Source organism: Lygodium microphyllum, chromosome 22 (genome assembly GCF_053477565.2).
Source record: "Lygodium microphyllum isolate KBCC chromosome 22, Lygodium_microphyllum_v1.1.10, whole genome shotgun sequence".
In the NCBI taxonomy this organism is placed as follows: domain Eukaryota; kingdom Viridiplantae; phylum Streptophyta; class Polypodiopsida; order Schizaeales; family Lygodiaceae; genus Lygodium; species Lygodium microphyllum.
The window spans coordinates 97,632,187-97,651,528 of NC_141156.1; the positions used below are offsets into that span (position 1 = coordinate 97,632,187).

The window sequence follows — 19,342 nt, forward strand, 5'->3', positions numbered from 1 at the left end:
TACTTCGACCCCAATGCCATAGATAGCAGCACCATGACTCGCCTCATGATGCACGCTACTCTTTTGCCATCCTTCTGTATTGCACTGCTTGAGGATATGAGCGATAGTAAATTCACACAGTGCAATCACCCTTTCCTTTCCACCACTACTCTCAAGACCCGACTCAATCTCAAGGGCTACTTGCTAAGCCGCAAATTCCTTAACAAAGCCCCTCGCCCTCCACCATCCCCTACCCACCATTCGGATGACGAGGATTAAACTCCCATCATGCCCTTGTATCACATGCATCTATGTATAACCTCTTGAAAAGAAAAGAAAAGAAAAAACCATAAGGCAACAAAAGAAAAGGTGAACTGGAAAGAAGAGACAACAGCAAAGAATAACAAAGCCAAGGGATGAATCTACTACTAAGCAAAGATAAGAGAGAAAAGACTTCACATGATAAGCTTGCAACTTCCCTTCACCTTGTTGTGCACCACAGTCACTACATCTAGGGTTCTCCCTAGCCCCTTCCCCACTTCACACTTAGGGCACATCAAGGGCAGGACTTTCAGACCTGTCACCCTAAGATTTGCACCGTACCTCCAACGACACACAAACTGGGTCCTCAAGTGTGGGATATTACTAAGGGCTTGCCCAAGGTTAGACCCATCTCCCAGTTCCACTGCCACGGGCACCATGCACTATACGGTGAGGCAGGCACACCCCTTAGGGAGTGCACAACTTTTCTTGCAGGTTATGTTCGTGTTTCAAAACTGGCTACTCATCTAAAAAATCATCCATGGCATCCTTCAATGACCAAAACTTTTTCCATATGTCAGACATGACACCATTGCTGCTGTTTCAGGAGCTTTTCTGCATTGGATTGGACGGACCAACATGCTTCATGTCGCCAACCATCTGCCTGCTGATGGCTACCATGACTGAACCAAATCAAGCAAAAGGAGTACTCAGTAATAGATCTGCCATTGGCATAGATCTTGGAACCTCATCTTCCAAAGATGCATGCCTAACGCCTCAAGATCTCCAGCCTAGGTACGGCAGGTCTTGAGTCATTTGGTGCAGGGAGTGCCAATTGGGCTCCCCTCCCAAAGAAATTGGGTGGTCTATTACCTAAGTACGGAGGATTGTACTGCTGTGCATATGGGAATCTCCTCGGCATCCTGCAATGCAATGCATCATGCCCGAATCTACCACAATTTGAGCATGGCCTAGACCTAGGATCTTGGCATTCAGCTGGGAGGTGATTGCCGCCACAGTATATACACTGTACATGTGATCGCGTAGGCTTCCTTATCAGTTCCTGCAGTCGTGTAATCTCCATTCTCATCTCTACCATCTCCTGGCCTTGGTCCATACTCTTTTCCTTTTCCTGCACACTAGCGGTTGCTTTTTCTCCCGAAATAGTTGATCTCTCTGGATCCCTCTGATTTGCACTTTCTCGGCTGGTAGTCCTCATGCTTTGTTCCCTAAGCTGATTATCTACACATATTGCCTCTTCGAAAACTCTAGCTAGCACGTCTCGTTGCAAGGTAGAGTTACTGGCCAAGGCCTTGTAGAGCTCCTCACTCCGAATTCCGTTTATGAATACTGTAGACACTGCCCTCTCAGTAGGTCGTTCATTGGTAGGGATCCTTTTGAAGAGGCTACACACATGAGTGATGTAGTCCCTGACGTCTTCCTTCTCCCTTTGGTTGATATTCATCAACCGGACAATGAGGTTGTTAGAATACCCTGCCTCTGAGAATCTCTTGATGAAGAGGTCCTTAAGGCGAGCAAAGTTTGTACGTTCTGCATCATCGAGGTTGGAATATCAGATTCTCCCCTTATCGCCTAAGCACAGGCCAAAAGCTTGAGAGCATTGCCCTTTAGCCCCTTGCGTGACTCCCAAATACCGAGAGTAGTGCGGTGGCTAGGGTTGTAGCACTCTGCTCAATGGACGTATTGTCCATGAGTCACTTGGATACAAGTTTGCTCAATGTCATGTCAGCCTTTGCTACCCATTCCCTCTCTTCATTCGGTCCAGATTTGGCTGCCCCAACTAGGTCTAGCACCATTCTAGCCTCCTACATATCTACGTCTTGCTGTAGCTTTCTAGCCCTTTGCTCGTGGTTGTAGGCAATTATGCCTTCTAGCGCTCTCCTGATTGCTCTTCTACCGAACTCGAGTTCGAGGGCCGAACTCGAGTTTGGCCAAATGGCCGGGTTCGGGTGGGCCGATTCGACTGTCCGAACACCGAATGGCCGAATCCCGAATTCGGAGGGGCCGAACCGCCGAAGCCCGAATGATAAGGTCGAAGCCCGAAGGCCAAACTGCCAAAGCCCGAAAGATAAGGTCGAAGGAGGAAGGCCGAGCGGCACGTGGCCGAATGCTCGAAGGCCGAACGCCGAACCCTAGGTTCGGGGCAGCCAACTGCCCGATTCTGGGGTTCGAATGTCCGAACGCTTCGGGGTCGGTGCACTTCCGACAAGAAAAATGGTGACGAATCTAGTGTTATACTGATGATTAGCTATTTTAGGCTGTTAAATACACAAGGGCATGCCGGGGAAGAGATTTGTATACCTGTAGCACCCTGGAAGTGTGATCGAAGGGCGTCCGCTCCTCTCCTATGCCTGTAGCTCTCTCACTCTCTCTTGCTCTCTCTCAACTAAGCCAAAATGCAAATGAGCTCTTCTCCCCTTACCCCAGTCTTACATAGCATTGCCTAACCACTCTCTAACCTTAGAGCCTTTCCCCATTGCGATTTTTCCCTTAAAAACACGATTTTTACCTTCTTTTTCTTATTGCAACCAGATTTACAGTAGCAAAAACCCTACCATTTCAGTTTCGAATATTAATCATATCCTACGTAATGCTAACAAAAATGGCAAAACCAAGCATGGGTTGTATTCACATACTCAAGCACTCATCAAAAAACTCAAAATACTTACTTGTTCCAACAATTAAACCTCCTAAATCTCCTATCTATCTCAAGCACCATTTCGAGCAAAGGCCCTACTCCCATGCTCAATTTGATGCGCGCAGTGCTCAAGGCTCGATTCTGTCGGCCCCCGCAATGGAACCAAAATGAAGGGGAGCTACAAGCTCTACCCCGAGACCTACGGACCACTTATTGATCTAGCATTCCAAGCCGAGCGGCCATGGCTACCTCTCACATAGCCGATGCACCATGCTACCTTACGAGTGTAGTGAGCTTACCTTGATGCTCGATCGAGTACCCTCCTCTCTCTCTCTCACACCGGTAGCTCCACGATCCTTGTGGCAAGCTCAAGCAACCTCAATCCCTCTCCCATGAGCTCCATCCTCCATAGCCGCACGCGCGAGAAAAGAGAAGAGAAGAGAAGAGAAGAAGAGATGAGGAGATGGTGAAGAGCTTCACCCTCTTGATCCCTCACTCCCACACGCTCACTCCCTCACACTCTCACACTCCCTCTCTCAAGAGCACACACAAGCAAGAAGAAGAGAAGAAGAGAAGAAAAAGAGAGCCACTTTTTGCCACACACAAGAATAAGCTTCTCATTCACTTTTGAACTTTATATACATGCCCTCTTTTCTTTGGGCGGTCATCCCCTTTTTTTACATGGCCGACCATTGGCCTAAGTCCATTTCTCATTTTCCACCATTCTAATTTATCCTATACCCAACTAATGCATACAATTTACGTAGGAGCGAGCCTGGCACTCTTTTACAAGGATTCGGGAGTGCTTCCACATTTAATGGTGCGCTTTTTACTCTTTTGCTTTCTCGGGGCGACACTGAGACTTTCTGGGGGTCGTGCCCGAACATTTAAATTTTTCAGGGTCTGGTTACCGGTCAAGGTGCCTTTCCCTTCTTTTATTCTACGGCTTTTTTGCTATTTCCTTTTTTTCCATTTTCCCACTTCTCTGTGCTACGGTAAACACGGTAAACAGTGGGTGGGTGGAGACTTTACATACGTTAATTTTGTTGAGTTACAAGAGAAGAAATCCCTTCTCAAACAATTTAAGAAAGAAAAAAAGAATGATAACAAAAACAAATTGTTTGTCGTAACGTAGACTAAATTGAAAACGATGAAGGTCGTGATGTTCAAGATTGCGAGGCATATCTTAATCAGCGTCTCCCATGTCCTTGCTCTCAATGTAAGTTGGCAATTAGACAAAAACATCGATTGTCTATAGAAAATGTACGACGCTTCGGTGCGTTTCAATCAGAGATCATTAATCAGGCGATCTCAGATTTTGAGCAAACGGTAAGAAATGTGTATATCAATCATGCATTGTATTCGCAAGCTAATTGAATATCATATACAAAAACATTGGGTGTGGCTGGCAAATTTTCTATCCAGGGAGGTGATGTCTCTTCCTAAGGAAGAGTGCACCCTTTACGGCCAGTTAGAAGAGTTCGTGCGCATGCGATGGATGGAGTGCCTGAGCCAATCCACCACTTAGAAAATACTATCCAATCTATACCGTCAATACCAGAGAGATGCAGCCTTCCAAACTTTCCTACAATCTTGGAGCTTGAGATGGAGGCAATGATCGATGCATTGATGCCCATGGATGTCAAGACATTTGATCTGCTTAGAGAGGAAGCATCCATACCATTATATGATGGGTGCCGAGTATGTCACCTGAAGACATTTCTTGTACTCCTAAGTGTGCAAGTAAAATACGAGTGGAGTGATGCGAGTGTGACCGAGTTGTTCAGGTACCTTATACGTACGCTTCGTTGATTTCTTTTCGACACTATCATAAAAAACATTTGTGCTTTTTCAAGGCGTTTTATGATTTTTTTAAAAGGTTATTGAAGTATCATACATTACTACTTGCAAATACCATGTCTGAGTCTCATGATGATGCGCGACATGTTTTACAAAAGCTTGGCATGGACTACAATAGCATCCATGCATGCATCAACGATTGCATACTGTTTCGAGGAGAATAAGAGACTATAGAGGCATGTCCAAAGTGTGGTGCTCACATGTATCGACATGACTTGCAAGGGAAAACCATCCCTTAAAAAGTTCTTAGACACTTTCTGCTTATCCCCCGCATAAACCACATGTTTCATATATCCGACATAGCGAGTGACAACGTGGCATGCGCAGAATAGATCCATAGATGGAGTTCAACAAATATCAGTGGATTCACGCGTATGGAGCCACATTGACTCTACCTTTCCAGAGCCAAGGAATCTTCGGCTCGGTCTTGCTATGGATGGCGTGAATCCATTATGTTTTTGCTCAACTTCTTATAGTGTGTGGCCTATAGTCCTTATCAACTACAATATCCCTCCATGGCTTTCTACGAAGAAAGGACATGTCATCCTTAACTTGCTCATTTCCAACCGCTACAAAGTCAAAAATATGGACGTGTATCTCCGTTTATTAGTTGATGAGCTTAAGATTTTGTGGGAGAAAGGGGTCACCGTGGAAGATATGAGCAAGCGCGATGGTCGACAGTCTGCCAATATTCGAGCCATTCTCATGTGGACCATGCATGACTTTCCAGGATTCGGAGAGTGCTCATGTAAGTAGGCTTACATTCTCATTGGTAATATCTATTATAGCTCGTTCAAGTTTGCATTCACTGGATAGAGGTATTGGGACAGGTCTGGTTACCTCAGGTTATCATGCATGACCATTGTGTGGGCCACAGTTAAACTTTCGAAGGTCATGAACCATGAAGAAGATGGTATATCAAGGATACACCGCTTTCTTACCAGAGGGTCATGAACTCATGGAAGGTTTTCTTGGATAACCTTCAGTACGTATGAATGCCCAAAGCTAGTACGAGCTGAAAATGGTCCACACGGAGTCACATCCAAACGGAATGCGACGGTTGAATTCCATGCATATTTTCAAGAACGTGGCTAGCTTACCATAGGACCACATCACAGGAAAGAGAGACACTGTAGGGGCATGAATGGATTTGAAGGAGGTAGGTAAGATGGAGGCGCTTTGGCCGCAATCGAGTGCTGATGGTCGCTTGCAGCTACCTCGCGCTCCTTGGGTTTTGTCAACTAAAGAAGAGCGTATTGTGAAGCAAATAGTCAAGTCTGTCCACACTTCGACGGGTATAATGTGTTCTCTCAGATCCGCGTTTTCTAAAGACGACCAATTATTAGGGCTAAAATCCTATGATTGGCATAAGATATGTCAGGTTTTTACTACGAATGGATTGTAAGTGGCTTGCATATTTTGCTATTTGGAATGTAGTCGTTGGTCATAATGCTTCCTTGTTTGTGGCAGTTTGTACTACCGATCGCGACCATAGGATGGCTTACTCTAGAAATATGCGGGGTGATTTACACATTGTTAACTTTAGTGCAATGAATCTCACAGAATAAGATTAAGACGTACTCTATTGAATCCACAAGGTGGAGAGCAGTGGAGATGGTCTGTCTCTTTGAGAAATACCTGCCTACCAGCATGCTCACGATACAAATCCACCTTCTTGTGTATCTTGTAGATGAAGTGGAGATTGCTGGACCTATCTATATGCGATGGATGTTCTTCTTGGAGCGCTTCATGAAAACCTTGAAAGGCTTTGTGCGACAATGAGCTCGACCAGAAGGTAGCATAGCTGAAGGTTGGTTGGTGTCTGAGGCGTTAGTGTATATTTCATAATGGCTACCAACGGTGGATTTAGAAAATAGTATACTATGGTCATTGAAGGACAATGATAGATTGATCGGAGATGTGGTGGTTGAAAATGGGATAAAAAAAGAATGGATGCTGCAATGGAGAAGAGAGTGAATCAATTTTGTATGTTGCACCATGCCTCCATGGAAACGTGGCTCGCTAGGTACGAGCAAGCTAGGAAAGATCGAGAAGAAGCGCGATCTCAATTTCGACGTAGTACATGCCATCGACAGATTTGATATCTCAAGGGCATGGAGGAGATGCTGCGGTTTATGTCAACGCGATGGTTGCATGGAGCTTTGACCGTAGCGTCTTGCGAAGGGGTGGAGGTCTCAACTGAGGAGTGGGAATTCTCGAGGAGATGTAGTCCAATGGTGATGACGTGTTTAGGATTTATCGTATCTATATTTTATATGCGACAACTAATTGAGTGTTCAATGTACAGTACAAAATATATAGTGCGGTGTGGTCGCGCGGACAACATTTTTGCATGGACCGTATTGACAAAATGCACTCCACAACAAATTGTGGTATCATGGCAAAGTTCAAGCAAGAGAGTTGACGATGAGCAATGGATCTAAACACGATTATAGATGAGATAGAGTATTTTGGAAACTTGCAAAGTATTGTCACGGTGGATTACCGTAGCTTCTGCATGATCCTATTCGATGTGCAGTGATTCAAAGTGGTACTTGAATGAGCTGGAGCAACAGTTTGACAAGATCTATCTGGATTTCTTGAAATAGATTCCAAAAAAAGATGGACAAATTTTCATGACACGTTTGTGTTGCCGGCCCATTGTGAACAGGTGCATGAACTCATGTTTTTTTTAATTTTATTACGACATGGTACATGCTACAAAAGTTAAATCTCTTTTGTACGTGATTTTGAACATATAATTTTCTATCCAAACCCTCGACAACCTCGATGGTGGTATGTTATACCTTCAGCTCCCCGAAGTACGAGAGTATATGGTCAAAGCGATGTTTCGTGCATAGATGAGGACAATATGCAAATAGAGGGGTCGATATTGCAAGAGGTGGAGGCCACTGAAAGTTTGGAGCATGTAGAGGAGCCAGAATCGGGTAACAATGATGGAAATACAAGAGTCCAAGAATTCTTTGAGAATGAGGTGGATTCATCCTTTTGTGGTGACATGCCTATCGACCTTCCAATATATGCGGAGTTGTGTCAGGAGATTGACATGGGACCATAGGATACTTCATACTTGCATCATCCACCTACTCAATTCGTTGACGAATCGCTTATAAGGGTACATAAGATATGTATTTTAAGTAAGATCATTTTTTAAAGATTTATATTACCGTGCTTTGTATGATTTATATTGATTATGCTAACATCAATTTTTGCATGTGCAGGTGACCTTTGTGGATATTTAGATCAGTACGATGAGTTGAGGGATGAGCAAAGAGGAGCTACAAGAGATCTTCACGCGTATGTCTCTAGATCAGATGGCTCGATTCAGAGATATAGCAGACCAGGAGTTGTCAAGGACACCATCAGGCCGTTCTGTTAGATCTATTTCGGTGTGCTCTGATGCTTCAATTTCTAATAGACGAGGTCGCCACTCTAGACTTGGGCCAGACGGAGGGAGTAGTTCTGGGGGACGCTGTGGAGACATGGATGTAGTGAGCCCACGGTCAACACGGAATACAGGTGCTACTCCTCGCTCTCGCGGCGGTTTTAGAGAGCGTGGCTCAGGTGGTTGTTGTGGAGGTATCGACGCAGTGTCTCTGTCTCGTCGTTCTGCTAGAGTTATGCCATCTATGGAATTTGTCACACCTATGGGGACGTCTACTCCAGTCTTCTTTCCTTTTGCTATCTAGCGACCTTTATTTTTCATATCCTTAACAAAGCATCCATGGGGATTAAATCTGACCTACAAGTCCTGCTCAACCATTTGACTAACAGAAACCAGATTCTTGGTGATATTCGGGACATGAAATACATCGGACAGGTATTTCTTTTTCCCATCCTGCATAGACAAATGAATTTTTCCAATCTGCACAATAGGATGTGCAGTATCATCACCAGTCTCCACAAATCTTGGTTTTTCCATTTTCCTTGCATCCTCCATCCATTCTGCATGACCTGTCATGTGGTTTGATGCACCTGAGTCAACATAGCACACATCGTTGATTTCTTCTGCACTTGTCACAGAATTGTTCATGTGCTGCACCATAAACAAATGCTCATTTCTGTCATCACCCTGTCTACTAGAAGATGCATAATTCCCTTGTTGCAATTTCCCATTCATGTTGTCATTCTGCTTTTTATAGCAGTCTTTAGCCATATGACCCATTTTACCACAGTAGTAGCATTCAACATTGCTGTTTGCATTTTGGCCTCTTTGCCATCCACCACGACCTCTTTGGCTCCCCCTGCCTCTAGAGTTACCACGTCCTCCTCCATAGGACTGGTTTTCTTGAGTTTGCTGCATATTCTGATTTCTACCACGGCCTCCAAATCGGCCTCCTCTACCTCTGCCTCTACCTCTTCCAGCATTTGAGTAGAAGACAGCTTCTTTTGAAGTTCCTCCTGAAGAAGATGCACCACCATTACTCTGCTTCTCAGAAATTAGAAGAGCAATCAACTCCTCAAAATCAGGAAATCTTTCACGAACTGAAATGGATGTCTGAAACTGTGCATAATCCTTTCCTAGACCATTCAAGGTCACAGAAACTAAATCATCATCTTCCACTGGTGACCCAATGGAAGCAAGTGCATCTGCAATCTTCTTCACCTTCATGTGGTAGTCATTGATGCTCATATTTTCTCTTTGCACATTATGCAACTCTTGCTTGAGCTGCATTTTTCTGGCTTGCGTATTTGTGCTATACATTTTTGACAAAGTATCCCATACCTCCTTTGGCGTACTTGCATCCTGAATATGCACAATCATAGAGCTTGAAATACTGATAGATAGCCAGTACATAACTTTCTTGGCTCTCTCATGCCATGCTTTAAATGCCTGCATTTGTTGTTGATTGGGAACATCAGGAAGAACTGGTTCTTCTTCATTTCCTACAACAAATTCCCAATATCCTTTTCTTTTAAGGAAATTCGTCATTCTAAACTTCCATGCTTGGAAGTTGTTCTTGTCAAGCTTTTCAATGACAATCTGTGAAAGAGAATCAAGCTTTTCAGTGACAATCTGTGACATTCTGCCCTTCTTCTTTCCTTTTGTTGTCAAGCGACCTTTATTTTTCATATCCTCAACAAAGCATCCATGGGGATTAAATCTGACCTACAAGCCCTGCTCAACCATTTGACCAACAGAAACCAGATTCTTGGTGATATTCGGGACATGAAATACATCAGACAGGTATTTCTTTTTCCCATCCTGCATAGACAAATGAATTTTTCCAATCTGCACAATAGGATGTGCAGTATCATCACCAGTCTCCATAAATCCTGGTTTTTCCATTTTCCTTGCATCCTCCATCCATTCTGCATGACCTGTCATGTGGTTTGATGCACCTGAGTCAACATAGCACACATCGTTGATTTCTTCTGCACTTATCACAGAATTGTTCATGTGCTGCACCATAAACAAATGCTCATTTCTGTCATCACCCTGTCTACTAGAAGATACATAATTCCCTTGTTGCAATTTTCCATTCATGATGTCATTCTGCTTTTTATAGCAGTCTTTAGCCATATGACCCATTTTACCACGGTAGTAGCATTCAACATTGCTGTTTGTATTTTGGTCTCTTTGCCATCCACCACGACCTCTTTGGCTCCCCCTGCCTCTAGAGTTACCACGTTCTCCTCCATAGGACTGGTTTTCTTGAGTTTGCTGCATATTCTGATTTCTACCACGGCCTCCAAATTGGTCTCCTCTACCTCTGCCTCTACCTCTTCCAGCATTTGAGTAGAAGACAGCTTCTTTTGAAGTTCCTCTTGAAGAAGATGCACCACCATTTCTCTGCTCCTCAAAAATTAGAAGAACAATCAACTCCTCAAAATCAGGAAATCTTTCACGAACTGAAATGGATGTCCGAAACTGTGCATAATCCTTTCCTAGACCATTCAAGGTCACAGAAACTAAATCATCATCTTCCACTGGCGACCCAATGGAAGCAAGTGCATCTGCAATCTTCTTCACCTTCATGTGGTAGTCATTGATGCTCATATTTTCTCTTTGCACATTATGCAACTCTTGCTTGAGCTGCATTTTCCTGGCTTGCGTATTTATGCTATACATTTTTGACAAAGTATCACATGTCTCCTTTGGCGTACTTGCATCCTGAATATGCACAATCATAGAGTCTGAAATACTGATAGACAGCCAGTACATAACTTTCCTGGCTCTCTCATGCCATGCTTTAAATGCCTGCATTTGCTGTTGATTGGGAACATCAGGAAGAACTGGTTCTTCTTCATTTCCTGCAACAAATTCCCAATATCCTTTTCCCATAAGGAAATTCGTCATTCTAAACTTCCATGCTTGGAAGTTGTTCTTGTCAAGCTTTTCAATGACAATCTGTGAAAGAGAATCAGACGCCATTACAGAACACTGTAAAAAATTCTGTCACTGCAAAGAACACAACTTCAGCCTCACAAGGGCTAATCTGCAAAACTGACGAAAGTAGTATATGACCACACAGTCACTTCCTAGTGACGATTTTGCATCAACAGGCAACAGGGATGATTCTGTAACTCCCAATGTCTCTGCGCACAGGTATACGATGCAATTTCTACAATAACTTTTCACCGACCTGTAGAACAGTGGTCGCACAGCATAAAACTGGGTCTTTTCCTGAGTGCGTGCAGAAAACTTCCGTCTCCAAAACAGGCCCCGAAATGGCCTCAAATAAAAAAAACAGGGTCGCCAAGGGCTAAAGGCCTTTTCCCGCAGCATATACTGCCCTCTTGCTTCACCGCGAAGGGCGTCTCAACCTGAGACAATGCACTCTTGCAATTTCCGACTGTGCTACCTACAGAGATCTGCTCCCAAAACAGAAAATGAAAGCAACACTGCTCCTCTTACCAGAACACCGCGAGCTTGGCTTGCTTTCTTGAGCTCCTTACCACGAACAAGGCTCTGATACCATGTCAAGATTGTAGGAGAGAAGGAATGAGTCTCACTTGTAGCTTTCTTGCTTGCACAATGGGGAAATACACACAAAGGTGGAGGCTGAAAACTGTTTTCCTCTTCTTAGTTGTGTAAGCCAAAAAGAAGTCTAGTACAAGGAAATAGAAGAACCCTATATATGGGTCTCAAACCAAACTCAACTAACTAAGGTGGCATACTAACTGAGCCACGAACTAGAGTAGATAAGGATAGCTGTCATCTAGCTATTATTCATGAGCGGTGTACCAACCGCATTTGCACAACTGACACGTCAGTGACATAAATGCACAACGGTCACCCTGGCATATTACGAGTGGAGCTCGATATCTCAACAAGGCATACCCCAAAGGGGTATGGATACCTTGTAGATGATAGGATAGGAGCCATCATCATGAATGATGAGGGGAGAATGGTGATGACTCGTATGAGAGAGTTGTGCCAACAAGTTTTTCGGCATGTCTTGGATCATTGGAAGAACATATCGGAGGGGAGCAAGGACTACATAGTAGCATCCTTGCATGAGAAGTTTCCGGTACTTGTCGCAAACAGATAGGTTTTCCACATACTGGATGATGAAGTGCATGCGTGCGTACATGTCAGACAGACGATCGGACGCGCGCAATGCACTTAAGAGTGGGGCCTCAAAGCCTGAGTGGCTAGATACGGACGACTGGCGCTGACTTAGGGAGGAGGCTATAGATTCTCCAAGATGTTGGAGACAGCAGTGCGAGACGGCGAGGGCACGACTGGAGGCAGGAGTGATCCATCATCTTGGGAGCAACGGACACAGGAAATATCTGACTTCGTAAGTTTTTATTTTGTTTTGCTTGCTTATTTTTTTGCAATATCCCTTGTACTGACAATTGTGTTTCTAACAGTTGTATTTTGTTTTCTTTACAGCACTCCATTACAAATCACGATCCCACTGGCCTAGAGACTCGATATGCAAAGAGACACGGTCTCACTACATTGATCGACCGATTGTATGGACGCGGCGGCCCTGTAAGTCACTCATCTTTCTTGTCTGTAGTTACTAAATTTAATTAAAATGCATTATTGTATGGTGGACTGATATGTAGTTGTTTCTTTTTTTGCAAAGTCCGTTCGATGCTCCTTTGCAACAGGACAAGGTTTCGGATGGCGAGGATCTATAGCTCACCCTTGGATCTGTGGAGCTCACATACTCTTCTTTTTTTGTCACGTGATTTGTGTAGGTATTTTCTACGTAGTAGTAGTATCTTGCCATGATTGTACCATCGCTTTCAATACGCGATCATGTATCACTGTTATGATTCAAGTACATTTTACCTTCATTTACACGAGCATTGTACACCTTACTGAAACTTTTTTGTATGGCCCAAATAAAGTACATAGTGCTATTTGTGGCAAGGCAACTTGCTACCTGTCACAATTTTTTTTTCTTATTACCGTCGCTACTAGCGTCGTAAATTTAATGCACGCGTCGCTATTAGTGTCGCAATATGCATTGCAAAGCATCGTTATCAACGTCGTTATCTGCGTCGGTATCAGCATCTTGATACCGACACAAATAGCGACGCTGATAACGACACTAATATTGACTGGTCTATGGCGTCGCTAATATCGACATTTTTTGCGACACAGGGACAAATTTCTTTATGAACATTTTCGTCGCTTTGAACGTCAGCATAAGGCCTGTATCTTGTAGTGAAGTCGATCCTCATGGGCTGAGGCCAAATGCTTCATTGCAAGATACACTCAAGGCTACCCAATCGGCAAAGTGTGAGAATTCTAGTGGAGCGGGATGGTGCTCTGGTTGGGAATGGACCCTAAGTGACTACTTAAAACACTACCCTAGGCCTAAGATGGTGGGTATATACACATGTAGCATGTGCCATTGACTCATGCCACTAACTCAACTATCGTCGCCATTGTCATGGCATCAACTAGCTACTTAGTACTCAATGGTCACATAGGGACACCTATACTTTTGGTCATTAGTGGTAGTGTTGCACAGCTCATGGGCTCTTGCTTCTATGGTGTTCAATAGCCTTAGGCTTCCTAAGCTACTTTGTTGCAATCTATATTGTGTGTTGATGAATATTTTAACCACTTGGCATTGATGATTCATGAACTTCCAACAAAAGTGATGGTAATTGAGGTTGAGCATTTTAATTGGAGTGAAGCTTAAAGTACTGTAGTCTATGAATTTTGAATTTAACATCCCAAGTTCTACTGTGTCTGATATTGGAGGTTGCAACTTGGGGGGAATTTTAAGAAGAAAGGTTTGAATAGTGAGAAGCCAAAGGCTATAACTATGTATCATCATATAGAGTGTAAGCATTTCAAAATTCAGTCACTTTAATACTTTTGACTTAAATGATTAGTCTTTCACATCAAGTCTCATGTTGAGTTATTTGTGAAATTGACAATTTTGTAACATATTTGGATCTTTATGGAGCCTTTAAAACTCAATATCTACATGAGTACACACTTAAATTTCCATTGGTTTTGGATAGGCATTCCATAATTTGTCGTTCCCTTGAAAAGGTTGGAAGCCCTTAAGATGGATGGCCATAAAATCCTAATGCGACAAACATTTGGCCTCCCTTCTTTTGGTTTCCTTAGTTTGATCCTTCATTAGAAGGAGCTATAATACCACTTTTGTAATTACTATATGTAATATCTTCATTTAATATAAATTATATTTTCACATTTAAAAATTATACACAATGAAAACTTTTTTCTCACCTAATAAAAATAAGGCAAGTTTCCTAGACAACCAGTTTTGATGCTCAAAAGTCTATATGAAATACCGATTTTACAACTAAAGGACTTGTAGAACCTTAATATATTTTTAAGGGAAATTCCAATTGAATATTTGGCCTCCCTTCTTTTGGTTTCCTTAGTTTGATCCTTCATTAGAAGGAGCTATAATACCACTTTTGTAATTACTATATGTAATATCTTCATTTAATATAAATTATATTTTCACATTTAAAAATTATACACAATGAAAACTTTTTTCTCACCTAATAAAAATAAGGCAAGTTTCCTAGACAACCAGTTTTGATGCTCAAAAGTCTATATGAAATACCGATTTTACAACTAAAGGACTTGTAGAACCTTAATATATTTTTAAGGGAAATTCCAATTGAATATTTTCGATTTCTAGCCAATACAAATACACTTAAACATGTCTTTTGTTACCATTGATACAACTGACCATTCAGCAAATCTCAGATGGTGCTAGATAGTGAATAGAGAGAACTCTCACTAACCATTTAAGACATCCAAGTTGTAAGAGTTAACAACTATGGGAGGATTTTGAGGCCAGTTGTAAGAGTTAACATCCGAGAGAGAGAGAGAGAGAGAGAGAGAGAGAGAGAATATATTGCACATTGCGCGCTAAAAGAAATATGAGATGCATAGAACAAGTCCTTTCCAAAGATACAAAAGTCACTAATCCCAGGCTAGATGGCCCAGTGCCCAACTTTGATCACATTCATATCTATGCCGGAGTGAATAGAGAGAGAGAGAGAGAGAGAGAGAACAGCACTTATGGCCATGACAATTACACGTCGTGTAGATCAGATGGTGGAAAGAGGTCCTGAAATGTGTGAATGGGAATGGCTGGGTTTGTGATACTGATATGATTAGGAATTAGTGCAGATCAGTAGCTAAGTCATGTATAATGTCAGTTTTGTGCAGGAGTGAAATGGATTCTCAAATCACAGGAAAATCAACAATACCTGCCTGCTGATGATGAGCATTCCACTCCCTCCAGTTACTGGCATGGCCATGGTGGTGATGCTTATTTTACCCTGCCTACACTAATGTGGCAGCAATGGCAGCTGGTGCTTATATTGAAAAGGCATTGAGTAGAAGAAAAAGGCCATATTGAATTGATCATTATGGCATTTTTCTTCTACTAATATGCCAACTTATTTGAGCTTCTCTGTCAGGGTTACTTCACACTTGTGAGCCATATACATGCAAGGTTAGTACTGCCTCTTTAGATGCTATTAAGCTAAATATGATTTAAAAATGACTTAGCATATGGATCAGATAATGTTGTGATAAGAGCACTGAATATGGCACACAAGTGTGGAAGACGCCTCTCTCATGATCAGCTGGTTGCAGGACGTTCGGCTTCCAGGAAATCTTTCCACTTCTCACATTTGATATTGTTGGGTGATGCTGGGTCAAGCCCATGGTAAAGCTGCCATACCTGATGTTGAAGGAACCTCACATATTCAAGTGTTTGTCCAAGCATTGATACAGTGTCAAGTCTCTCCCCATTGGGCACAAGACTCTGCAGTATGCGAATGCGATCACTGAACCGTTCTCTGCGAGTGCGAGCAGCAATGCTCTGTGGATCCATGGCAGTCCCATGCCTGCGGCGCGTCTTGGGAGGAGGTGGCTTGCTGGTCTCAGTGATGTCCCCAATATGCATGGACAACCCATGGTTGCCTTGCAGGCCTAGGCCTCCTTGGTATTTGTAAAGCATTGCGCTGAAGGTATCCTTCTGCAGTTGAGACCGGTGCATAATGTCACCCAAGTTTGGCTGAGAAGACCATTTATTTGCACCTGACATGAATGAAGATGTCGTACCACTTGCATGCCGTTGAAATGCAGAGAAAGGTCTTTTTCTCCCTATGATTGAGCAACTATCCCTGTCGTCTCTCATGCGTCGCACCGAAGATGGCAATGTGCACATGCTCTGGTCATGCTTAGGCACCAGAAAACTAGCATTGAGCCCTGTCTCTGCAGAAGGCGGAGGATTGAAGATGCCCTCCTCAAAGCTTGTCTTTGAAGAAGATGCAGCTTTAGACTCATATGAGCCATCATTCTCAATTATACAGACAGCTTCATTCTTCACCTTCGATACCTCTGTGCTATTAACCTGAGCCTGAGAGTTGGAATTTGTCATTGCTGCGTGGGGTTCCATCTCCCAAACACCTTTATCGGACTTCTCCACACAAGATGAAGCAGAGACGACTCGCTCAAAGTGGCTGTGCGTTGTTTTTGACCTGTCAGAAACCTCCTTGCTGGACATCATGACATAATCCAGCTCATTCATGATAAACGGTGAACAAATCGGCGGGTGGGGTGCACTTGCAAGTGCTGAAGATGAACTCACATTACCTTTTGGAGATACATCAGTGAGAATGGAAGCTAAGCTTTCAGAGTCATTCAACATCTGATCACGGTCACAGCCCGTCCTTGAGTGGCTCCACAGTCCAGCCAAGCAATCAGCAAAATTGTCTTCATATTCACCATGGCTAGCAATGACCTTTGAAATGCTTGAAGAGCCTGCAGCAATATCATGAAAGGGAGGGAATGCTCTTGTTGCCAAGCCCATGCTGTATTGAAAACCTTCTTGTTCTCCAGCTGCTGAACCCTTCTTTACACCAGTCACATGATCGTTTGCAACATCCATACCTCTCAAACAGCCAACGCTGTACTCAAGAAGATCGCCGGCTTGAGCATCCTTCGCCTGAGTGTAATGGGGTGGCAAGCCGAGATGGTTGGGGATTTCCTGACAGCTTTTAGGAGTGCTGATGGATTCACAGGAGCTGCTGGGACTGAGAGAGAAGCATGGCTGGTATAGAGTTGGAGAAAAACCCACTAAGCCTGGCATGGGCAGAAGATCAACATCTGCTGAGGTTATGTCTCCTTGTGCCTCTAGGATGTGTGCCACATTTGCAGGATCAGAAGTAGACCATAGCATCACATTGAACTTCTCTTCAGCATGGAAAGGCCCACCACACTCCTCTTTAGACCAGTCAGGGAAGGAGTCCTCGAGCCTGAAGCTGCCAGCAGATCTGCCCTTGGTGTCTGTGACAATGGCCTGCAATCTTCTAGATGAAGAAGAGTGGAGGTCAGTAATGCTGCCAAAGGAGGAGGAACGGAGCTGCTCTCTTTGGTCAGCAGAGGATGCTGTAAGGTAATGGGAGTCCTGCTGATTGAGAGGAGGTCCAGTGAAATGGCAGGTTTTGAGGCCAAGCAGAGAGCCAGGCTTAATGGTGGTGGTGGCTATGGTGGAGCCGCTGAGAGGCATTGCAGGGCTCATGCAGTTTATCAGAGGGATGGTCCATTGGGTTGATGAGGTGAGCTGCACCATTGTGACGGTGGCAGGGGTACAAGGGGAAGCTATAATGAGAATAGTTTAAAGCAGACAGTGGGGAAGAGCTGATTTTGAGGTCTTCTGGGGGTTTGGAGAGATGGAGAACAGAGTCCCAGACAGAGAGAGAAGAAGCGCTAGGGAGTGGAGAAGCTTGGGTTGTAAGAAAGGAAAAGAAGGGGTTGGCTTTGGGAGTGTCAATGGGGCACAGAATTCATAGTCAAGAGTGGAAACAAAATCAAGAGCCAGCGGAAGATGAAGAAGAAGATGATCAGCAAGTTGGCCACAATGTCAACACTCTGTGCACAATATTAATTTGTATTGCCTAATTACCTGATGAGGTTGGATTTTCCCAAAAGAATCATATATATATATTTATTTATTTTTCAAATCCCATTTGCAAGCATCGTAGTTGCAGCAGAAGAGGAGGCCAATGTATTAAAAAAGTCTAAATAAATAAATATATATATATGTTGTCAACACAGTAATATAATTGTTGAATAAAATGCCAAAGCAGGTGTTGCATTTTCTCTACATTTAGCATAACGTAAGGAATGCTTGTGCCAAGCCCAACAGTGTAGTCAGTAAGTAATACATTATACGGCTCAAAATATGGCACAACGGGAAAAACGAAACCAGCAACGAGACGACCAGGTTTCTGCATTCGGTGTGAATGCATTAACGAGGTATTAGAGAAAAAAACCCACATTCATTACTTAAACCGCAAGCAGGATACTGCAGTTGGTGTGAATTCATTGACAGGATTTGACCCACATGCAATGCAACACATAAATTTAGGGACAAAACCCCACACTAATCCCTAAATTTGGAGGCGAATCTAATTCCAAGGAGGAGCATTACGCAGGCTAGATTCTCGGAGAGCAGAACCGACGCATGCTGCTGCATTAAAAACGATGGGTTTTTCCTAATAAAGACGTTTGCCAGCACAGGCGACAAGGCAAAAGAATCGAAGAGCTTTGCATCAGAAAACCAGAAAACAGGAAAAAAGTTTAAGAGGCGATCATGCAGCCGACGAGATAGAGATTCTTATTCTTCATCTAAATTTAGCATAGCATAAGTATTGCTCAATGCTCAATGCTCCTATCGAATCCAAAGCTCCAGTTGTGCATTTTCTCTCTGTGACTAGAGTCTAGCCCTGCACACCACGGTCCACATTCCATCCACACATGTCACGTGTGGTTCGTGTGGCACTTCCATGGCATGCACCTCGCCCTATTGTATACATTACCCCTGTGTCTTGTCTTTGCATAGAAAGCTCTAAATTCATAGCAAATTGTGGAACCTCCATGGCGTGTCACATTACCTCCATCGCAGATTGTGGAACCTCCATGGCATGTGACATTGCCTTTACATTGTGGACCTTTTGCCATTGGCTTAAAGGTCCTTTCAATTGAATGTTGTACACATTCTAAGGCTCTGTCATTTGATAGAAGCTTAAATCATTCTAGGCACATTCTAAATGCACTATCAACAAAGAGAGTGCCTAGCATGG

At 43.4% G+C, this 19,342-nt stretch overlaps 1 protein-coding gene across 1 annotated transcript; it reads right to left on the reverse strand.

Annotated features, from left to right (window-relative positions):
* Positions 1-15,087: 15,087 nt before the first annotated feature.
* Positions 15,088-18,179, reverse strand: LOC148017427 (uncharacterized). The gene has a single exon (XM_087663261.1). It carries the CDS (start codon positions 17,827-17,829, stop codon positions 15,832-15,834), a length of 1,998 nt encoding a protein of 665 aa, XP_087519387.1. The 5' UTR covers positions 17,830-18,179; the 3' UTR covers positions 15,088-15,831.
* Between the last annotated feature and the right edge of the window lie 1,163 nt (positions 18,180-19,342).

Coding starts and splice junctions, on each gene's coding strand:
- LOC148017427 (XM_087663261.1), bottom strand. CDS start 17,829: ATGGTGCAGCTCACCTCATCAACCCAATGGACCATCCCTCTGATAAAC.